The sequence below is a fragment of the Heterodontus francisci genome, chromosome 1, assembly GCF_036365525.1.
Source record: "Heterodontus francisci isolate sHetFra1 chromosome 1, sHetFra1.hap1, whole genome shotgun sequence".
Classification (NCBI taxonomy): Eukaryota; Metazoa; Chordata; class Chondrichthyes; order Heterodontiformes; family Heterodontidae; genus Heterodontus; species Heterodontus francisci.
This window is the reverse complement of record NC_090371.1, coordinates 139,958,881-139,980,213: the sequence shown is the minus strand read 5'-3', so window position 1 is coordinate 139,980,213 and position 21,333 is coordinate 139,958,881. Positions and strand designations below refer to the sequence as shown.

Genomic DNA, 21,333 nt, shown 5'->3' with positions numbered 1-21,333 from the left:
CAGGTTTAATCAGCGGCGAGGCCTCTGTGCGACCTCCCCCCCCACCACTGCACAGTGGTGGAGCCTTCATTTGTGTATTGAAATTAATTCAGATTCATGTTAATTAATTTACCTGGACCGGGTGACCATCCCACACCGATATTCCAGCCAGTGGCCGGACATCCCACGCCTTCGGATTCTCTTTTGGTGAACCAATGTGCGACACTGGTGGGCAGGGGGGAGGAGTGAAATTTTCAGGGCCGGAGGTGGTGGGGAAAACATTGGCTGAGAGGATGGTGGGAAGGGATTGAATGACAAAGGTAATGAGGATGGGGGGGTTGGGGGGAGGGGGAAGTTTAGGTTGGGAAAAAGTTTATTTTGGTTCGGTGGCCCTAAGACAAACATTGGGGGGGGGGGGGGGGGTGGGGAACGGTGGGAAAGGGCCTCCAACTTTTATTTAATGTTTTAAACACCATTTACAATAATGTACCTTTAAAAATTGAAATTTCTTCTAAGGGCTTGAAGCCTTTTAAAAGTGGCACGAAGGCCATTGCCTGGGACCGCGCCCTCCATTTACATGAACCCCCATGTGAAATATCATGGCAGCTCAGAGGTGGCCACTCCACGTGGGCAGACTCCTGACATCAAAGCCTGCCACTGTAATTTGCGGCAGACTAGTAAAATTCAAGCTATGTGTTCAAGTGAGGTTTTTGGATTTTGATTATCTAAATGATATGGGGTATAGGGGGGAGGAGTGATGAGGATTACAATCATGTACATAATGCATGATTGTAGGGGAGAGGTTGGCTATGTCCAAACCCAGGGTAGCGATCACTATTTCTGCACAGTGCATTAGGGTGCGAAGTACAGATTGGGTTTCCTCCAAATATCTACTAATTTTACAATAGTGTGGATCAAGTGCAAGTGGGTAAGCATAGTATCTGTGTTTAGTTGTGGAATGCAAAATGCAGTTGTGCTAGATTCATAATATTTCTGCTCTGGAGAGGAAGGAATATTCAGCGCTGGAGAGAAAAACTCTGGTGAGGACAAGGGGTAGCAGGTGATTGAGCACTTCGGCAAATCCCAGCTTTTCTGCTTACTGGCTTGAGAGTGGTGGTGGTGGGGGGGGTGGGTTCACTATATAATATTTTTGTTATGGAGGAAGATCATGCTTTTCAAGCCCAATCTCTGAAATCTTGTGTCAAATTTGGTGGGGTATATTTGCACTCTTCCAACAAGCACCACAATTGCTAACTTTCCATTTTCTCTCTGTTCAACAATCAAGCGAGAACCTGGAGAATTCAGCTTCTTCGAGGCAGAAGAGCTAAAGTAGGGACATTCAGGTGCTTAGGGTCAATAGCTTAACCTTATGTCATTCAATCACCCTACCACACACAACAGCAGTCTTTCAGATGACCTCCTAAGTCATTTACCATTTCTGCTCTGGACTCCTCTGGTGGGGGAATCTTCAAAGCTATTTAGTATTACGATTGGTTTTCTGTTAAAGAAAGATCCTTATTAATAGTTGCCAACACATCTGCCATTCTCCAAAGAAAAGAATACTGCAATGAGGCCTGATAAACATGACTATGAATTTCAATAGGATCAATTTAATTGGTTTTGGCCCCACCCTGAAAGGTAGACTGCTGTGCCCCGTTTAACACCAGTCAGGCAGTCCATCTGACACTGATTGTAGTCACAAAAATCTTTATGGCCTGGACAATCCCAGATGAGAGATTGATGATGACTAAAATAGGATTGCTAAGAATAATGTTCCTTTCTCCTCCTCCTACCACAGCCGCGCTGCCCTGCCCCCCCCCCCCCCCCCCCACCCCCCGGCCTAAACTAAAAAAGTTTAATTCTGGTAAAGATATAAACTGTTCTTGTTTACCATTGGCAGCTGCATGATTCCAAGAGTGGTAGATTCAGATTATGTTTTTTCTTTTAGGAAACCTTAACTGGCTTTAAATGGATGGGGAACAAAGCTAAAGAACTTATAGATAAGGGCAATACGGTGCTTTTTGCCTTTGAAGAAGCAATTGGTGAGACTGTTATTAACCACTTCTTTGTTTCCAACTTACTCCTTTTTTAAAGAAATAAATATTGGGTTTCTCCTGCACAGTCAACAAACTAATGTGAAAACAATATATTCCATCACAAAATGCTCATTCATTGACAGTTGTGTGCAACTTTGGGAGGTGGGGTGGAGTTGTGAAGGTTTTACAACGAAAGGTGAGTATTCATATAACTGCAAGATTATCTGCAAAAATTGGGTATGTCTTTGTGGCAGAAGAATACCGACTATCTATATTGTGTAAGGCCAATGGAATCTCCTATTTCTTATGAGTAATAAATGTGTGAAGTGTTAAGAAAGCATTGCTAATGAGGTACTTGAGAATTATCCCGAGAGCTTCTTGAATGTTAAATGAAAGGTTTGTCTTTTATGTCCTCCCACCCTAACACTGAAAGAGTTGTGGTGCTGCCACATAATTGACTATTTTGATGAAATGTTTTTTTCTCAGGAAAACTTGATGGGAACTCATCTACACTTGGTGTACTTCATTTAAACATTTGTGTTCGTACTGATGAAGAGTGGACCACTTGTCCATTGATGTGCAGTGTAAACAGTTCTCTGAGAAAAATCAATTAACATTTCAGCTGTAACCTTTCATCAGAACTCAGTTCTGAGAGTTCTGATTAAAAAGTTAACCCCAAACAAACTATTTTGTTGGCTCAAATGTGCATGCCTTGTTTTTATTTGACTTTGAGCATTTGTCTTTTTTTATTTCAAGCTCTCCCATTTCCCAGCAATCTGACAGCACTAGCAATATTTTTAGTTATTTTTTATGTTTATTTTATTTTCGTTTGTTTGTTGCTAGTGTGCCTGCCCACATTTTTCATGTGTGCTTGGGGCCAGGCTGCTCATGAACACCCTCTCTGTACTAATGCATTGTCTTTCACCACACCATTAACATACTGTTTGCCTTTGCTTCATGAACTTCTGGTCAGTTATTCTCTGTGACCTTGTCCCATCAACACCTTCTCTTTTGTTATCTCTTGCCCCCAGCCCCGCTTTACTTGCTTAAATCTTTTCCATTTCTAATATCTGCCAGTTCTGATGAAGAGTCACTGACCTAAAACGTTAACTCTGCTTCTCTTTCCACAGATGCTGCCAGACCTGCTGAGTATTTTCAGCATTTCTTGTTTTTGTTTCATCACTAACATTAAACCTGGAAATGTGGCAGACTCTGCTTTAATGGAGGTCATTTATATTTGAATCCAATGTTTCTTTCAAAGTGGGTGTGCTTGTAAGAAATGTGAATAAAATAAAATAGGTTCATCTTCTAATTTTTTTCTGCAAAATGTAGGATATATGTCTACTGAATTTGTCCTGGATAAAGATGGTGTTAGTGCTGCTGCTATTGTTGCAGAATCAGCCAGCTATTTGGCAACCAAGAATACCACTCTGACACAGCAGCTCAAAGCAATTTATGAAAAGTAAGTAGTAACATGATGCATCTACTGCATATATGCCCTTCATTATACACTTAGCTCTCTGCCTTCATGACCAGGAGACTGCCCTTAATTTGTTTCCTAGTTGAAGTAACTTTACATTATTTAGTTGTAAGACAAATATTGAACCACATAAATTGTTAACTGTAACTTGCATAATTTTGAAAACCTTTTTGTGTGTTTTACGTTGGAGTCTTATGTATATTATTATGTATGTAACAAAGCCAAATTTCTTTAGTTCAAGTTGGATGTTATCTATAAGCCCTTTTTAAAATGTTTATTTAAAATATTTAAGTGGCTGCACAAACCAGGACTTTAAGATTTGATTTTTTGTCTTCTAACTACACAATAACCACTGGAATCAATTGTTCAGTCAGTCTCAGCTTGTTAATGATTTCTGATGGACCTCTATATGCTCAATCTAGGGTAACATCTGCATTTTCTTTATTCGATCAGGGGATGTGAGTATTGCTGGCAAGGTCAACATTTATTAACCATTCCTAATTGCCCTGAAAAGGTGGTGGTGAGCCGCCTTCCTCAAGCACTGCAGTCCACGTTCAGTAGATACACCCGCAGTGCTGTTAGGGACGGAGTTCCAAGGTTTTGATCCAGAGTCAGTGAAAGAATGGCAATATAATTCCGAGTCAGCATGGTATCTGACTTGGTGGAGATCTTGCAGTGGTGGTGTTCCCACGCATCTGCTGCCCTTGTCCTTCCAGGTGGTAGAGGTCGCGGGTTTGAAAGGTGCTGCCTGAGCATCTTGTAGATGGTGCACACTGCTACCAATGTCTGATGGGGTGCCAGTCAAGCGGACTGCTTTGTTCTGGATGGTGTTGAGCGTCTTGAGTTTTGGAACAGCATCCATCCAGGAAAATGGAGAGTATTCCATCACACTCCTGACTTGTAGATGGTGGACAGGCTGTGGGGAGTCAGGAGGTGAGTTACTTGCCACAAGATTCCTAGCTTCTGATCTGCTCTTGTAGCCACGGTATTTGGTTACTCCAGTTCAGTTTTTGGTCAATGGTAACACCTAGTATGTTGATAGTGGGGGATTCAGCAATTGTAATGCCATTGAATGTCAAGGGGAGATGATGAGATTCTGTATTATTGGAGATGATCATTGCCTGGCACTTGTGCAGCGCGAATGTTACTTGCTATTTATCAGCCCAAGCCTGGATATTGTCCAGGTCTTGCTGCATTGCTTCGGTATCTGAGGAGTCGCAAATGGTGCTGATCATTGCGCAATCATCAGCGAACATCCTCACTTCTGACCTTATGATTGAAGGAAGGTCATTGGTGAAGCAGCTGAAGATGGTTGGGCCTAGGACACAACTCTGAGGAATTCCTGCAGTGAAGTCCTGGAGCTGAGATGATTGACCTCCAACAACCACAACCGTCTTCCTTTGTACTAGGTACAATTCCAACCAGCGGAGAGTTTTCCCTCTGATTCCCATTAAGTCCAGTTTTACTAGGGCTTTAGATTTATATTTATATTTAGAGATACAGCACTGAAACAGGCCCTTCGGCCCACCGAGTCTGCGCCGACCACTAACCACCCATTTATACTAATCCTACACTAATTCCATATTCCTACCACATCCTCACCTGTCCCTATATTCCCCTACCACCTACCTATACTAGGGGCAATTTATAATGGCCAATTTACCTATCAACCTGCAAGTCTTTTGGCTGTGGGAGGAAACCGGAGCACCCGGAGGAAACCCACGCAGACACAGGGAGAACTTGCAAACTCAACACAGGCAGTACCCAGAATTGAACCCGGGTCACTGGAGCTGTGAGGCTGCGGTGCTAACCACTGCGCCACTGTGCCGCCCCATGCTTGATGCTACACTCGGTCAAATGCTGCCTTGATGTCAAGGGCAGTCACTCTCACCTCACCTCTTGAGTTCAGCTCTTTTGTCCATGTTTGAACCAAGGCTGTAATGAGGTCGGGAGCTGAGTGGCCCTGGTGGAATCCAAACTGAGTGTCACTGAGCAGGTTATTGCTAAGCAAGTGCCGCTTGGTAGCACTGTCACTGACACCTTCCATCACTTTACTGATGATCGAGAATAGACTGATGGGGCAGTAATTGGTCCTGCTTTTTGCGCACAGGACATACCTGGGCAATTTTCCACATTGCTGGGCAGATGCCAGTGTTGTAGCTGTGCTGGATCAGCTTGGCTTTGGGCGCAGCAAGTTCTGGAGCACAGGTCTTTAGTACTATTGCCGGAATGTTGTCAGGGCCCACAGCCTTTGCAGTATCCAGTGCCTTCAGTCATTTCTTGGTATCACGCAGTGAATCGAATTGGTATCTGTGGTGCTAGGGACTTCAGGAGGAGGCTGAGATGGATCATCAATTTGGCCCTTCTGGCTGAAGAGTGTTGCAAATGCTTCAGCCTTATCTTTTTGTTCTACATTGATGTGCTGGGCTCCCCCATCATTGAGGATAGGAATATTTGTGGAGCCATCTCCTCCTGTTAGTTGTTTAATTGTCGTCCACCATTCACGACTGGATGTGGCAGGACTGCAGAGCTTAAATCTGATCTGTTGGTTGTGGGATCGCTTAGCTCTGTATTTCGCATGCTGCTTACACTGTTTGGCATGCAAATAGTCCTGTGTTGTAGCTTCACCAGGTTGACACCTCATTGTGGTGCTGCTCCTGGCATGCCCTCCTGCACTCTTCTTTGAACCAGGGTTGATCCCCCAGCTTGATGGTAATGATAGAGTCGGGAATATTACTGCAGTTGCATAGGAACTTAGTTCGACTGCATCTGGAGTACTGTGTACAGTTTTGATCCCCTTATTTAAGAAAGGATATAATTGCATTAGAAGCAGTCCAGAGAAGGTTTGTTCGACGGATTCTTGGGATAAGAGTGAGGGATAATCTTATTGAAACATAGACGATCCTGAGGGGATTTCAAAACGTGGATGATGAGAGGATGTTTCCCCTAATGGGGGAGTTTAGAGCTGGGACGCAGTTTAAAAATTAGGCGTTTTCGATTTAAATTGGAGATGAGATTTATTTTTCTCTGAGGGTCAGTGGGGAATATGCCGGGCCATGAGGTTACAGATTGTGGTTGAGTACAACTCCGCTGCTGCTAATGGTCCACAGCACCTCATGGATGCCCAGTTTTGCATTGTGAGATCTGTTCAAAATCTATTCCATTTAGCACGTTGGTAGTGCCACACAACACGATGGAGGGTATCCTCAATGTGAAGACGGGACTTCGCCTCCACAAGGACTGTGCGGTGGTCACTCCTACCAATATTGTCATGGACGGATGCATCTGCGGCAGGCAGATTGGTGAGAATGAGGTCTAGTATGTTTTTCCCTCTTTGTTGGTTCCTTCACCACCTGCTGCGGACCCAGTCTAGCAGTTATGTCCTTTTGGGCTCAGTCAGTAGGGGTGCTACCAAGCCACTCTTGGTGATGGTCATTGAAGTCCCCCACCCAGAGTACATTCTGCATCCTTGCCGCCCTCAGTGCTTCCTCCAAGTGGTCTTCAACATGGAGGAGTACTGATTCATCAGCTGAGGGAGGGTGGTAGATGGTAATCAGCAGGAGGTTTCCTTGCCCATGTTTGACCTGATGCCATGAGATTTCATGGGGTCCGGAGTCGATGTTGAAGACTCCCAGGGCAACTCCCTCCCTCCTGTATACCACTGTGCCGCCACCTCTGCTGGGTCTGTCCTGCTGGTGGGATAGGACATACCCGGGGATGGTGATGGCAGTGTCTGGGACATTGTCTTTAAGATATGATTCCGTGAGTATGACTATGTCAGGCTGTTGCTTGACTAGTCTGTGGGACAGCTCTCCCAACTTTGGCACAAGCTCCCAAATGTTAGTAAGGAAGACTTTGCAGGGTTGACAGGCTGGGTTTGCCATTGTCGTTTCTGGTGCCGAGGTCAATGCCGGGTGGTCTATCTGGTTTCATTCCTTATCGACATTTTAGTGGTAAGGTATAACTGAGTAGCTTGCTAGGCAATTTCAGAGGGCATTTTAAGAGTCAACCACATTGCTGTGGGTCTGGAGTCACATGTAGGCCAGACCAGGTAAGGACAGCAGATTTCCTTCCCTAAAGGACATTAGTGAACCAGATGGGTTTTTCCGACAATCAACAATAGTTTCAAGGCCATTGTTAGACTAGCTTTTTATTTCCAGATTTTTTTTTTATTAATTGAATTCAAATTCCACTTTCTGCCATGGTGGGATTCGCACCCATGACCCCAGGGTAATACCCTGCGTCTCTGGGTTACTAGTCCAGTGACAATACCACTATTCCACTAACTGCCCTGATGCCAAGTGCTTCAGCCTTATTTTTTGCTCTGGTGTGCTGAACTTCGCCATCACTGTGGATAGAATCAGAGAACGTTTACGGCACAGAAAGAGGCCACATGGCCCATTGTGTTCGCACTGGCCGAATAACGAGCCGCCGAGCCTAATCCCACCTTCCAGCATTTGGTCTGTTCCCCTGCAGGTTATGGCACTTTAGGTGCATATCCAGACACCTTTTAAATGAATTCAGGGTTTCTGCCTCTACTACCCTCTTAGGCAGAGAGTTCCAGACCCCCACCACCCACTGGGTGAAAAAACGTTTTCCTCATCACCCCTCTAATCTTTCTACCAATCACTTTAAATCTATGCCCCCTAGTCGCTGACCTCTGTGCTAAGGTAAATAGGCCCTTTGCATCCACTCTATCCAGGCCCTTCACAATTTTGTGCATTTCAATCAAATCTCCCCTCGGCTTTCTCTGATACAAAGGAGAACAACCCAGCCTATTCAATTCTTCCCTCATCGCTGCATTTTTCCAGTCCCGGAAACATCCTCGTAAATCTCCTCTGTATCATCTCCAGTGCAATTACATCCTTTCTGTAATGAGGTGACTAGAACTACACACGGTACTCGAGTTGTGGCCTAACCAATGATTTATACAGTTCCGGCATAACCTCGCTGTTCTTATATTCTATAGCTCGGCTAATAAAGGAAAGGATTCCGTATGCCTTCTTAACCACCTTATCAACCTGTCCCGCTACCTTCAGGGATCTATGGACATATATTCCAAAGTCCCTCACTTCATCTACACTTCTCAATATTTTCCCAATCATCGTGTATTCCTTTGCCTTGTTTGACCTCTCCAAATCCATCACCTCACACTTCTCCAGGTTGAATTCCATTTGCCACTTTACTGCTCATTGACCAGTCCATCGATATCTTCCTGCAGTCTACAGCTATTCTCCTCACTGTCTACCAAACAGTCAATCTTTGTGTCGCCTGCAAACTTCTTGATCATGCCCCCTACATTCATGTCTAAATCCTTAATATATAGCACAAAAAGCAGGGGGCCCAGTACTGAGCCCTGTGGAACGCCAGTGGAAACAGTCCTCCAGTCGTAAAAACACCCGTCAACAGTTACCCTTTGTTTCCTTTCACTGACACAATTTTGTATCCAGCTTGCTACCTGGATCCCATGTGCTTTTTAATTCCAGAATTTATTAATTGAATTTAAATTTCCCCTGCTGATGTGGTGGGATTTGAGTTCCTGTCTCCAAAGCTTTAGTCTAGGCATCTGGATTAGTCTTCCAGTAACATTACCACAACGTATGCCAGCCAAGAGCGACGTCTCAATTCATTCCATCTTCGCTGCCTTCGGAGAATACTTGGCATCAGGTGGCAGGACTATATCTCCAACACAGAAGTCCTTGAAGCGGCCAACACCCCCAGCTTATACACACTACTGAGTCAGCGGCGCTTGAGATGGCTTGGCCATGTGAGCCGCATGGAAGATGGCAGGATCCCCAAAGACACATTGTACAGCGAGCTCGCCACTGGTATCAGACCCACCGGCCGTCCATGTCTCCGTTATAAAGACGTCTGCAAACGCGACATGAAATCGTGTGACATTGATCACAAGTCGTGGGAGTCAGTTGCCAGCATTCGCCAGAGCTGGCGGGCAGCCATAAAGACAGGGCTAAATTGTGGCGAGTCGAAGAGACTTAGTAGTTGGCAGGAAAAAAGACAGAGGCGAAAGGGGAGAGCCAACTGTGCAACAGCCCCAACAAACAAATTTCTCTGCAGCACCTGTGGAAGAGCCTGTCACTCCAGAATTGGCCTTTATAGCCACTCCAGGCGCTGCTTCACAAACCACTGACCACCTCCAGGCGCGTATCCATTGTCTCTCGAGATAAGGAGGCCCAAAAGAAAAAAGAAAGAAACATTACCACTACCACAATGCTACTGTCCTTCAGTACCCTATTACTCGATTTTGTAACACAGTGACTTACTACCCTACATGATAATGTTTCCTCCCTCCTTTTTATGTGCCTTTACTTGCCCACTTTATCATTGATATTGAATTTTTCCATCAATATTATATGGGTGTTCCCTGTAGCGTACTAAACAGCTGGCTGTTTATGCATTTCGAGCTGCAAGTTGGTGATCAGTTATTTCTTACTGTCCTAATGAATTACCCGAATTGTGTCAGCCTGGATCCTTTCTACATTTGACATCCCTTACTAATAGTACTACTTCTCCCCAACTCATATTCTGCATGTAAAACATTCTCCACTTTTGACTCTGACTGCTGTCTCTTAAATGACAGGGTTTTTAAAGTTCCAGTTGTATTCTTAATAGCTTTTGCATTAGCATTTAATCTTATCTGAAAGTAACTTATGTTGCTCAGCAGAACCATATACAATTATAGAGGCATTAACCCTCTCACTGGTTTAAATAAAGGCATGCAGCATTGCCGACAGTGCGCTGCAGATGCTCTCCAAGCCATCTCCCGCGGGCGCTTTGAAGTTGCGGCCGGGGGGGCCGTTCGTGGATGTTTTGGGTGTTCGGGGCACCTTTTCACAGGACTTTAAAAAAAAAAACCCTTAGCAAATGTAATCACCTCTAAGTCTGCCAAATGATGCTTCACCTCCCGAAGGACGTGGATGAGCTTTCCGGACGTCGATGGTGGGCACTGAGGAAATGGCTTATTACCTGCACCAGATTCCATCCCCCCTCCCCCCCCCCCTTTACCCCCCTTCCACCCCCCCCCACCCCCGTCCCCTTCCCTGCTCCACCCTCTCAGCTCACCCCCTCACAACCCCGTCCCAGCCCGCCCCCCCCTCGCACCATCTTCACCCCGCACCCCCTTCCCCTGCACCCCCCCCCCCCCACCCCCTCCCTCTACCCCTCCCCCTTGCATCCCCTCCTCCCACCGGCACCATCCTACACCTGTGTAGGGGCCCCAACAACCCCACTGCCTTGTGGGCGTCTCGGGAGAGACCAAGGCTAAGGGAGTAAACCCTAACAGAAAATCCGGAGCGGAACCCCGTAGGCGGTCATGTGTCACCTTTGGCATGTTTCCGGCAGTTCCTGCAGCCATACTGGTGCCAAACGTCGTGTCCTGCACTCCTTTGGACCCCACCAGAAAGGCCGAGAGGGGGGTTTTGACGACTGGGCAACTCTCAACCTCCATAAATTTGCCCAGGCATGCGCCATGGAGAGGTCACTCCATAGTTGCCTCACAGCGACTAAAACAACACGGAAGGCAGCAGTTACGGGTTATAAGTCCAGATAAATTGGCGTAGAAACTGGGCGCCACGGGTTGCCTTTGTCGGTGGGAGAGGTCATTGCACCTCACTGGACAGCTACCGCCCGCCTCAAACCGGGCAGCCCCCGGTCAATAAGGTTCTGTCCCACCACAGTCTGCCTGCTTCAATGGGTGCTTGGAGCTCAGGGTCATTGCCCGAAAGGTGGACTGATACACCGCACCAAACAACATGAAAAAAGGAAAGAAGGTACCAGCCCTTCGCTTTGCAAGCTGGAACGTCAGAACTATGTGTCCTGGCCTGTCGGAAGACCTTACACAAATCAACGATTCTCGGAAGACCGCCATCATTAACAACGAGCTCAGTAGATTCAATGTGGACATTGCAGCACTTCAGGAGACTCGCCTCCCCGCGAGTGGCGCTCTAGCAGAGCAAGACTACACCTTCTTCTGGCAGGGCAGGGATCCTGAAGAACCAAGACAGCATGGAGTGGGCTTCGCCATCAGAAACTCCTTGCTCAGCATGATAGAGCCTCCCTCAAATGGCTCGGAACGCATACTGTCCATCCGACTGCTCACCACCTCTGGTCCAGTACACCTACTCAGCATCTATGCTCCAACACTGCTCCGCACCTGAAGCTAAAGACCAGTTCTATGAACAACTCCATAACATCATTAGCAGCATCCCCAACACCGAACACCTATTCCTGCTGGGGGACTTTAATGCCAGGGTTGGGGCCGACCATGACTCATGGCCCTCCTGCCTTGGGCGCTATGGCGTTGGAAGGATGAATGAGAACGGGCAGAGACTGCTTGAGTTGTGTACCTATCATAACCTCTGCATCACCAACTCGTTCTTTCACACTAAACCCTGTCACCAGGTTTCATGGAGGCACCCAAGATCACGTCGTTGGCACCAGCTAGACCTCATTGTCACAGGGCGAGCCGCCTTAAACAGTGTTCAAATCACACGCAGCTTCCACAGTGCGGACTGCGACACCGACCACTCCCTGGTGTGCAGCAAGGTTAGACTCAGACCAAAGAAGTTGCATCATTCCAAGCAGAAGGGCCACCCGCGCATCAACACGAGCAGAATTTCTCACCCACAGCTGTTACAAAAATTTCTAAATTCACTTGTAACAGCCCTTCAAAACACTCCCACAGGGGATGCTGAGACCAAGTGGGCCCACATCAGAGATGCCATCTATGAGTCAGCTTTGACCACCTACGGCAAAAGTGCGAAGAGAAATGCAGACTGGTTTCAATCTCATAATGAAGAGCTGGAACCTGTCATAGCCGCTAAGCGCATTGCACTTTTGAACTACAAGAAAGCCCCCAGCGATTTAACATCCGCAGCACTTAAAGCAGCCAGAAGTACTGCACAAAGAACAGCTAGGCGTTGCGCAAACGACTACTGGCAACACCTATGCAGCCATATTCAGCTGGCCTCAGACACCAGAAACATCAGAGGAATGTATGATGGCATGAAGAGAGCTCTTGGGCCAACCATCAAGAAGATCACCCCCCTCAAATCTAAATCGGGGGACATAATCACTGACCAACGCAAACAGATGGACCGCTGGGTTGAGCACTACCTAGAACTGTACTCCAGGGAGAATGCTGTCACTGAGACTGCCCTCAATGCAGCCCAGCCTCTACCAGTCATGGATGAGCTGGACATACAGCCAACCAAATCGGAACTCAGTGATGCCATTGATTCCCTAGCCAGCGGAAAAGCCCCTGGGAAGGACAGCATTACCCCTGAAATAATCAAGAGTGCCAAGCCTGCTATACTCTCAGCACTACATGAACTGCTATGCCTGTGCTGGGACGAGGGAGCAGTACCCCAGGACATGCGCGATGCCAACATCATCACCCTCTATAAAAACAAAGGTGACCGCGGTGACTGCAACAACTACCGTGGAATCTCCCTGCTCAGCATAGTGGGGAAAGTCTTTGCTCGAGTCGCTCTGAACAGGCTCCAGAAGCTGGCCGAGCGCGTCTACCCTGAGGCACAGTGTGGCTTTCGTGCAGAGAGATCGACTATTGACATGCTGTTCTCCCTTCGTCAGATACAGGAGAAATGCCGTGAACAACAGATGCCCCTCTACATTGCTTTCATTGATCTCACCAAAGCCTTTGACCTCGTCAGCAGACTTGGCCTCTTCAGACTACTAGAAAAGATCGGATGTCCACCAAAGCTACTCAGTATCATCACCTCATTCCATGACAATATGAAAGGCACAATTCAACATGGTGGCTCCTCATCAGAGCCCTTTCCTATCCTGAGTGGTGTGAAACAGGGCTGTGTTCTCGCACCCACACTTTTTGGGATTTTCTTCTCCCTGCTGCTTTCACATGCGTTCAAATCCTCTGAAGAAGGAATTTTCCTCCACACAAGATCAGGGGGCAGGTTGTTCAACCTTGCCCGTCTAAGAGCGAAGTCCAAAGTACGGAAAGTCCTCATCAGAGAACTCCTCTTTGCTGACGATGCTGCTTTAACATCTCACACTGAAGAATGCCTGCAGAGTCTCATCGACAGGTTTGCGTCTGCCTGCAATGAATTTGGCCTAACCATCAGCCTCAAGAAAACGAACATCATGGGGCAGGATGTCAGAAATGCTCCATCCATCAATATTGGCGACCACGCTCTGGAAGTGGTTCAAGAGTTCACCTACCTAGGCTCAACTATCACCAGTAACCTGTCTCTAGATGCAGAAATCAACAAGCGCATGGGTAAGGCTTCCACTGCTATGTCCAGACTGGCCAAGAGAGTGTGGGAAAATGGCGCACTGACACGGAACACAAAAGTCCGAGTGTATCAGGCCTGTGTCCTCAGTACCTTGCTCTACGGCAGCGAGGCCTGGACAACGTATGCCAGCCAAGAGCGACGTCTCAATTCATTCCATCTTCGCTGCCTTCGGAGAATACTTGGCATCAGGTGGCAGGACTATATCTCCAACACAGAAGTCCTTGAAGCGGCCAACACCCCCAGCTTATACACACTACTGAGTCAGCGGCGCTTGAGATGGCTTGGCCATGTGAGCCGCATGGAAGATGGCAGGATCCCCAAAGACACATTGTACAGCGAGCTCGCCACTGGTATCAGACCCACCGGCCGTCCATGTCTCCGTTATAAAGACGTCTGCAAACGCGACATGAAATCGTGTGACATTGATCACAAGTCGTGGGAGTCAGTTGCCAGCATTCGCCAGAGCTGGCGGGCAGCCATAAAGACAGGGCTAAATTGTGGCGAGTCGAAGAGACTTAGTAGTTGGCAGGAAAAAAGACAGAGGCGAAAGGGGAGAGCCAACTGTGCAACAGCCCCAACAAACAAATTTCTCTGCAGCACCTGTGGAAGAGCCTGTCACTCCAGAATTGGCCTTTATAGCCACTCCAGGCGCTGCTTCACAAACCACTGACCACCTCCAGGCGCGTATCCATTGTCTCTCGAGATAAGGAGGCCCAAAAGAAAAAGAAGAACCCTCTCACTCCAAATGTAGTCTAAATGAATCCCAGTTACTGGTGAAGTTCCTATTCAAGAATTTCCTGCTCATCTATGGAGTGTTTTCACACCATTTTAATAATCACTTAGAGATGAATGATGTTTGTTCTTAAGTTACATTTTTAACATACCTGAGAACCTGCTTTTGCCCTGGTGAAACTATTTACTTGAAATGCACAATAAAAATGACGTTGTGACATTGTAGTCGGTCATTTGCTCACACTTTGTAATGTTACGACCAGGTGAGAAAGTTGTCTAGGGTTCCCTCTCAGCTTTCACCTGTTCTTACCGTAACAGGGTTTAATTTTTAAACACACCGTGTTTTTAGCTCCCCCATGGTGAATCTTTGTTCACCGCTTTCCAGTTATAATGCAAAGAAACCAGCACAAACAGGTTTTCTTAGGTTTAAAGAAGAAAAGTTGAAATTTCTTAAACTTAAACTCTAATTCGGTTAACACCTATGGGTACACGATGCGCCCACGCTAGCATGCCTATGCGATACACACATGCAAATGGAGACAGAAAAGAACAGAATAAATAAATAAAGTGAAAAGTTTGAGGCAATATCTGAAGAGTTTTTGTTACGGTTCTTGGAGCTCACTACAGAGTCCTTGATTGTAGGTAGTTCTTGCTTTTCATTGGGGCCCAGTATTCTTCTTGAACCTTTTTTGCTGTAGGAGATTTTTCTGGGGGTTCATGTGTCTTCAGTGGATTCAGAGGCTTGTGAGAGAGACAGATGGGAGCAGACAGGAGAGGTCTTTGCAGTCCAGGAGCAAAGAGACACTGAGTTCAAACTATTTGTACAATTCAGAAAAACCTAGGTTGCCCAGCTGGTTAGTCATGTGACTAACTGGTCTGACCACGTCTTGGATTGTATCACCTTAGCAGTCTCTGGAATGCTCCTCTTACACACAATACCTGGTGATCAAGGTCCGCTGTGGGTTGGGATGTGTCAGGGAATGGTCCTTTGTCCTTCCTATCACCGTCTGTTAATATGCAAATGTCTTTTCCAGCCATGGCTGATCTGTTTAACAAGTCCTTTCTTTGCTCCAGTAACAGTTTCTTGACAAAATTAATGTGCCTTATTCTTGGCAGGTGGGGGCCTAGCATTTCAGTAAAAAGACGAAGGTTCTGTACCATAATGCCATTTGTGTCTTTTTTTTTTAACCAGGTAAAAAGGTTTTGCCCTGTACTGCTTGAGTTGGATTTTTTATTGAAGAATCTTTGGACTAAATAGCCTTCGACTTCTCCTTGGGAGTAGATTAATTTAGATTATTCATGCTTCTTAAAGTGTATTCTGTTTACAATTGGCTGGTCTGCTTTCTTTTTACTGTTTTTACTGGATATTTTAGCAATGACGGCGACCAGCAAATCTCCATAACAGATTAGAATTGAAACATTGACTGGAATTTTACATTGGGTGCAGGTTCCCACCCACCAGCCAGAAGGCCGGGGGCGAGCTTACCTCTGCTGGGCCTGGGGAGCCACACCAGGATTTTACCCTCCCCAGGCCCTTAATTGGCCTCGGGCAGGACTTCCGTTCCTCTGAGACAAGAAGTCCCGCCTAATGGAGCTGACGGCCAAACAGCGAGCCGGCAGCCCTCAGTCCCAGCAGCGCCACTGGAATGGTGGCCACTGCTGGGACTGCACCCAGCCACAACAGAATAATGGATGTCTGCCCAGATAAAAAGGCAAGTCTCCAGGTCCTCACCGGGACAATTGGCTGGGCCCCGGCAAGGCAAGGGGAGATCGATTGGAGGGGGTGAGGGGGGTAGTCTTGTGCAGTGGGGGTATTTATGCTGTGAGGTGGGAGGAGTCCTCCGTGGGGTGCAGAGTGGCTGATCAGGAGGACCCCATCCTCCAGCCCGCAAGGTTCCTGGAGGGGCTGAGCCACCCGCCTGTCGCTGGCAAAATACCAGTGGCTGTGGGTGGAGGCACTTAAGTGGCAGTTAAATGGTCACTCGACCCCTGGGGCGGGAAGGAGTCAGGAACGGCAGCCCCCCTGCCTCCTACTCAATTTTACGACCCCTCCCCTTCCCGCTAACAGTCCGCTCCTGTGGGGGTGGAGGGGAATTGGAAAATTCTGGCCATTGTTCTTTTCGAGACACACATAAATGAAACCATCAAATAAAACGTAGACACTATTAGCTGCTCATCAGTGATCTCTTGGACAAGCTATGTTCAGGTTCTCTGGTGAGAACTGTTGACTAAGTACGCAAACTGTAGATACCCAATTCAAAGAGATCCATTAAAAACAAAACAAAAAGCAGAACGTGAAGAAGCCTGAGTCATTTGTAATGTATACTTACTGTTGGGCTGCAGTCTATTTGGGTGTTTATTGATCCATGCCATATATTGCTTTCATCAAAAGTCTCATACAGGCCCCCACCTGTCAAGAATGAGGCACAGATATTTCGCCACGTGGACATTAAATTTTAAAATTGTTGCTGGCAAGAACAGAAGGCCTATTACAAGGGGTTGCCAAGCCCCTGACTGGAAAGACATTTGCATAGTAACAGACAGTGCTCGGAGAGGACAAGGGGGCCACTCCCTGCTCCAATTTAATCCACAATGGACTTTTGATTACTAGATGTTGAAGGTGGAGAGGCTAGCATTCCAGGTTAACTGCTAAGATGGCCGAATACACAAACAGACGTGGTCAGATCAATTTAGTCACATGACTAACTGGCTGTTGGAGTTTTTTAAATTTTGAACTTGCCACAGAGAATTTGAACTAAGAAAGCTCTTTGCTCCTGGACTGAGAACATCTCTCTCCTGTCTGCTCCCATCTCATTCTCACAGAACTGATGGCCCATTGAAGACACATGAACTCCAAGAGAGAAAAGTCTCCGACAGTGAACAAGATTTAGGAAGAATACTGAGCCCCAAAGAAAAGCAAGAATTACCTACAAAGGGACTACAGTGAGCTCGAAGTACAGTAACAAGGAACTCTTCTGATATTGCCTCAAATCTCCACTTTATTTTTCTTCTTTTTTCTAGCTCTGTTTGCATGTGCGTATCGCGTATGCAAGCTAGTCTGGGGCGCAGCGTGTATCTGTAGGCATTAACCGAATTAAAGTTTAAGTTTTAATAAATTTCACTTTAAATCTAAGAAAACCTGGTGTGCTCATTTCTTTGCCTCATAATTGGAAAGTGGTGAACAAAGATTCATCAAGGGGGAGCTCAAAACTCGGTGTGTTTAAAATCAAACCCTGTTACAATCAGACCAGGTGAAGGCTGAAAGAAACCCCTGGACACCTTTCTCACCTGGTCATAACAAAAGAAAATGAATGCGTGCTCAGCCGGGCCAGGCTTTAATAGCATATAATGTGGTTTTGATGGACATTATCAGAAAATAAAATGTGCTAAATCATGACTATCTTGATTACCACATTGGTTCTCCAAATGCATTCATAAATATTTATGAATCATATGTTCTGTTATAGAATGCAAAATCAAAAGCAGTAATAGCAGAACAGAAATAATGTATAATTCAAGAGCTACACATCACAATGTATCCATCTACATCCAGGTGTTGCTGAACACTGGCAGGCAGTGCTGAAAACTTGTCCCTGGAGAGAATATGTTGGCACTGAGCTGCTCTGGGGACATACTGGCACCAATTGGTGCCAGAGACCAAAACATGAGTGATAAGGATAACACACCCAGGTCAGCCATGTCGAGTCACCTTTGGGACTTCCCAAACAAAGGCACATCCTGAAAAGTGTCTTTAGTGCTTTCGCTAGCACTGCCAAGTCCCATGTAAAACTAAATGGATATGTATCCTGTTGCGAATGTGCTTCCATTTTTTTAATATTTTATTTTTTTGAGGACTTGTGCTAAAACTGGAAAGATTCCATGGATGTTTTTGAACCAATTTAACTAAAAGGACACTTGAGATGTTGTTTGAAGACAACCTATGCTGAAAATCATGTGTTTTTTAAGTTCAATAAACAACAGAAACGTTGGTGACCTGGGGAAGATGTTTAGAGAAGACACATGTCCAGGTTTATGGAGGTCAGGAGGTTGACTTTCTGTTTGGGATTTGAATATTGTTTTCAAGTCAGTTGGGGTGTGAACTGTTTTGAAGACAGTTGGTATTTTGCCTGCCAAGGGAAAAGAAACCACCCAGCTCGCCCCTTTCTCTACCTCTTTGAAGAAACCCCGCAAAGATCCAGTGTAGGAGAGCTAAAATCCTTGGCGCTGCATCTCTCCCGAGAAGCTGGAAAAAACCTGCCAGATTAATTCTCAACGCAGCCTGAAAAGAACTGCTTTAGAAAAGATCCCAGTGATCCATCTCCGTATATCCAGATGCCAGACCAAAAGGGACAACTGACTTCCTTCCATATTTTTTTTCTCTTCAAGAATTAGCAAGCCTTTGGCCAGAGTATATTTTTTTTAGACTTTTTTTGTAACACACTTCTGTAGAGAGAATTTCTGGGTTATTCTATGTGTTTGTGGGGAGTGGAATTTAAAAAGGGAACTTTCATATTTCAATCTGTGTGTTAATGTTTTGCTTCGTTAGTGGATATGACTTTTTGATATGATGTTGTTTATTAAAGAAACCTGGTTGGTGTATTTTATTCTGAGATAAAGAGTAGAATATATAATTGACCATATCGGTAACTGGGTAAATATGTAAATATATGTTGTGACCTGTGTAGGAGTGGAACTAGAAAGGACAGTACACTCCTCCCACTGTGGTCGTAACACTGTATAAGGATTGTGAGAGAACCGATAAAACTGAAGACATACATTTCTATAACAATTTATATGTCTCAACGTTTCGTGTTCACTTAATTCCTTTTGCAGTGTAGTGTTGATGTGCAAGGCAGTGCCACAGCCGTTTTGCACCCTATATGGTTCCACAAATAGCAATGAAATTAATGAATAGTTGCACTAGCTTGTAGTACTTCTGTGGGTTGAAATTGGTCTATGCGAGCGGCACAAAACGGGCTCGTAGTGAGTCGGCAGCTGATTTTTTCTATTGCTGCTAATCTTTCCATTGAGGTTCACAGAACAATAGTTCAAACTCTTTTTGGAGACTTGTTACTGAGTCATTGTCATTTTTACTTGGTCTGAAATTCGAAAATCTTGGCAATAATTTTCAAATTAATAGAAAATAAAAACAGGCTCAGTGAAAAATCAGCTGCTGATTCACTACCAACCTGTTGTGTGTTGTTGCCGTAGACCAGTTTCATCCCCCAGATCTTCGAACAGTACCTTGAGATCTTTGAAGACCACTTGAACAACTGGAACAGGCATTTGGGTTCTTGGTGTAATATCTCAAATACAGGATACTTACTTTTGTTGGAGAAAAGAAAGTTGAAGGAAGACGAGATGCAAAATAATAAAAGCAAAATACTGCGGATGCTGGAAATCTGAAACAAAAACAAGAAATGCTGGATTCACTCAGCAGGTCTGGCAGCATCTGTGGAAAGAGAAGCAGAGTTAACGTTTCGGGTCAGTGACCCTTCTTCCGAAGAAGGGTCACTGACCCGAAACGTTAACTCTGCTTCTCTTTCCACAGATGCTGCCAGACCTGCTGAGTGAATCCAGCATTTCTTGTTTTTGTTGCAAAATAATAAAGTTGAGTTAATGTTCAAGTAAAAAACTGTTTTACTTGGGCAAGGAGCATAGGACCAGAGGATGCAAGTGCAAAGTTCACAAGCCATGAGCAAGATTAAAATTGGGGAAAAAATGTTTTTCGCAGGTTGGTGGACAGGTGGAATAAACTCCCAGAGAACATTGTTGGTTGGGAGTCATTTGACACTTTTAAAGAGGAATGTGATCAAATTACATTTATAAAGTGGAATTAAGGGTTATATAGATAGTTAATGCTGCTTTATGATTTTGGAGGAAAGAAATTAATGCTTCCTGAAATGGGGGGTGGGTGTGGGATGGGGGTGTACAAGTGATAATATAGTAAAGTCCTTGATTGAATATAGTGGACTGTGCAGTATTCTTGATCGGCTGAATGGCCTTTTCTTATTCTCTGTCCGTATATTATAATATCGTTCAGAATGTTTCTCAGCTCATGTTTCAGTTGGGCCATGATAATAGAGGCCTGGGGATACACCAGAATTGGCCTGTAAAGTAAACCAAGCTTGCAGGGTCCACTGGGAACCACAAGAGCCTCTATATAGTATCCTAACCACAGGCATTTGATTGTATGTATTTATGTATATATGCATATGGTTGCATTACTCCTGCACCATACAGATCCATAGATGCATTACGTACAGTTTTTAGAATTCATCCTTGGATATCTTTGGAACGGAGAAATTTATGTACAAGTGTTCAAGTTAATCTTCAGCAAGGATGATTCTCTTTTTCTGGGATGATTTCGTATCTTTGCACTCGTCCCTTGGACAACAGTGTAAGTAGGAAGGATTTGCAGGCTGATTAACAGTCTTGACGGGTCACAATGTGAACACTCCTTCCACATCTGTAGCCATTTTATGCTAGTGGATAGGGTCATTATTCCAATATGGCAAGAGGGTTATATGGGATCTCACAATCCAAGAGAGTATTTGAATGACTTGCTGGATGTCAACCCAGAATTCAGAACCAGAGCTCTGGTCTCCATTCACCAGGACATCCCAGAGCAGGGTTCAAACCCTGCATGTTATGACTCAAAGGCAAGGATGTTACCACTAAGCCAAAGGCTAGCACCTCATTTTGGAATGTTGTGCCAGTATTGGAAATTAAATTTGTACAGTACATTTCCTGGGCATTGTATGCTTTTTGATTCAACCATATCAATGTTTTCTGACTGAAATTTTTATGCTGTTTT

The 21,333-nt window shown here is 45.4% G+C and overlaps 1 protein-coding gene across 1 annotated transcript in view; it reads left to right on the top strand.

Annotated features, from left to right (window-relative positions):
• pgm2 (phosphoglucomutase 2) overlaps positions 1-21,333 on the top strand; it is a 73,914-nt gene that overhangs the window by 36,990 nt on the left and 15,591 nt on the right. Inside the window, exons 10-11 of the mRNA XM_068036978.1 lie at positions 1,928-2,021; positions 3,348-3,477. Coding sequence (XP_067893079.1) covers positions 1,928-2,021; positions 3,348-3,477 — 224 coding nt within the window. The remainder of the gene's footprint in view (positions 1-1,927; positions 2,022-3,347; positions 3,478-21,333) is intronic.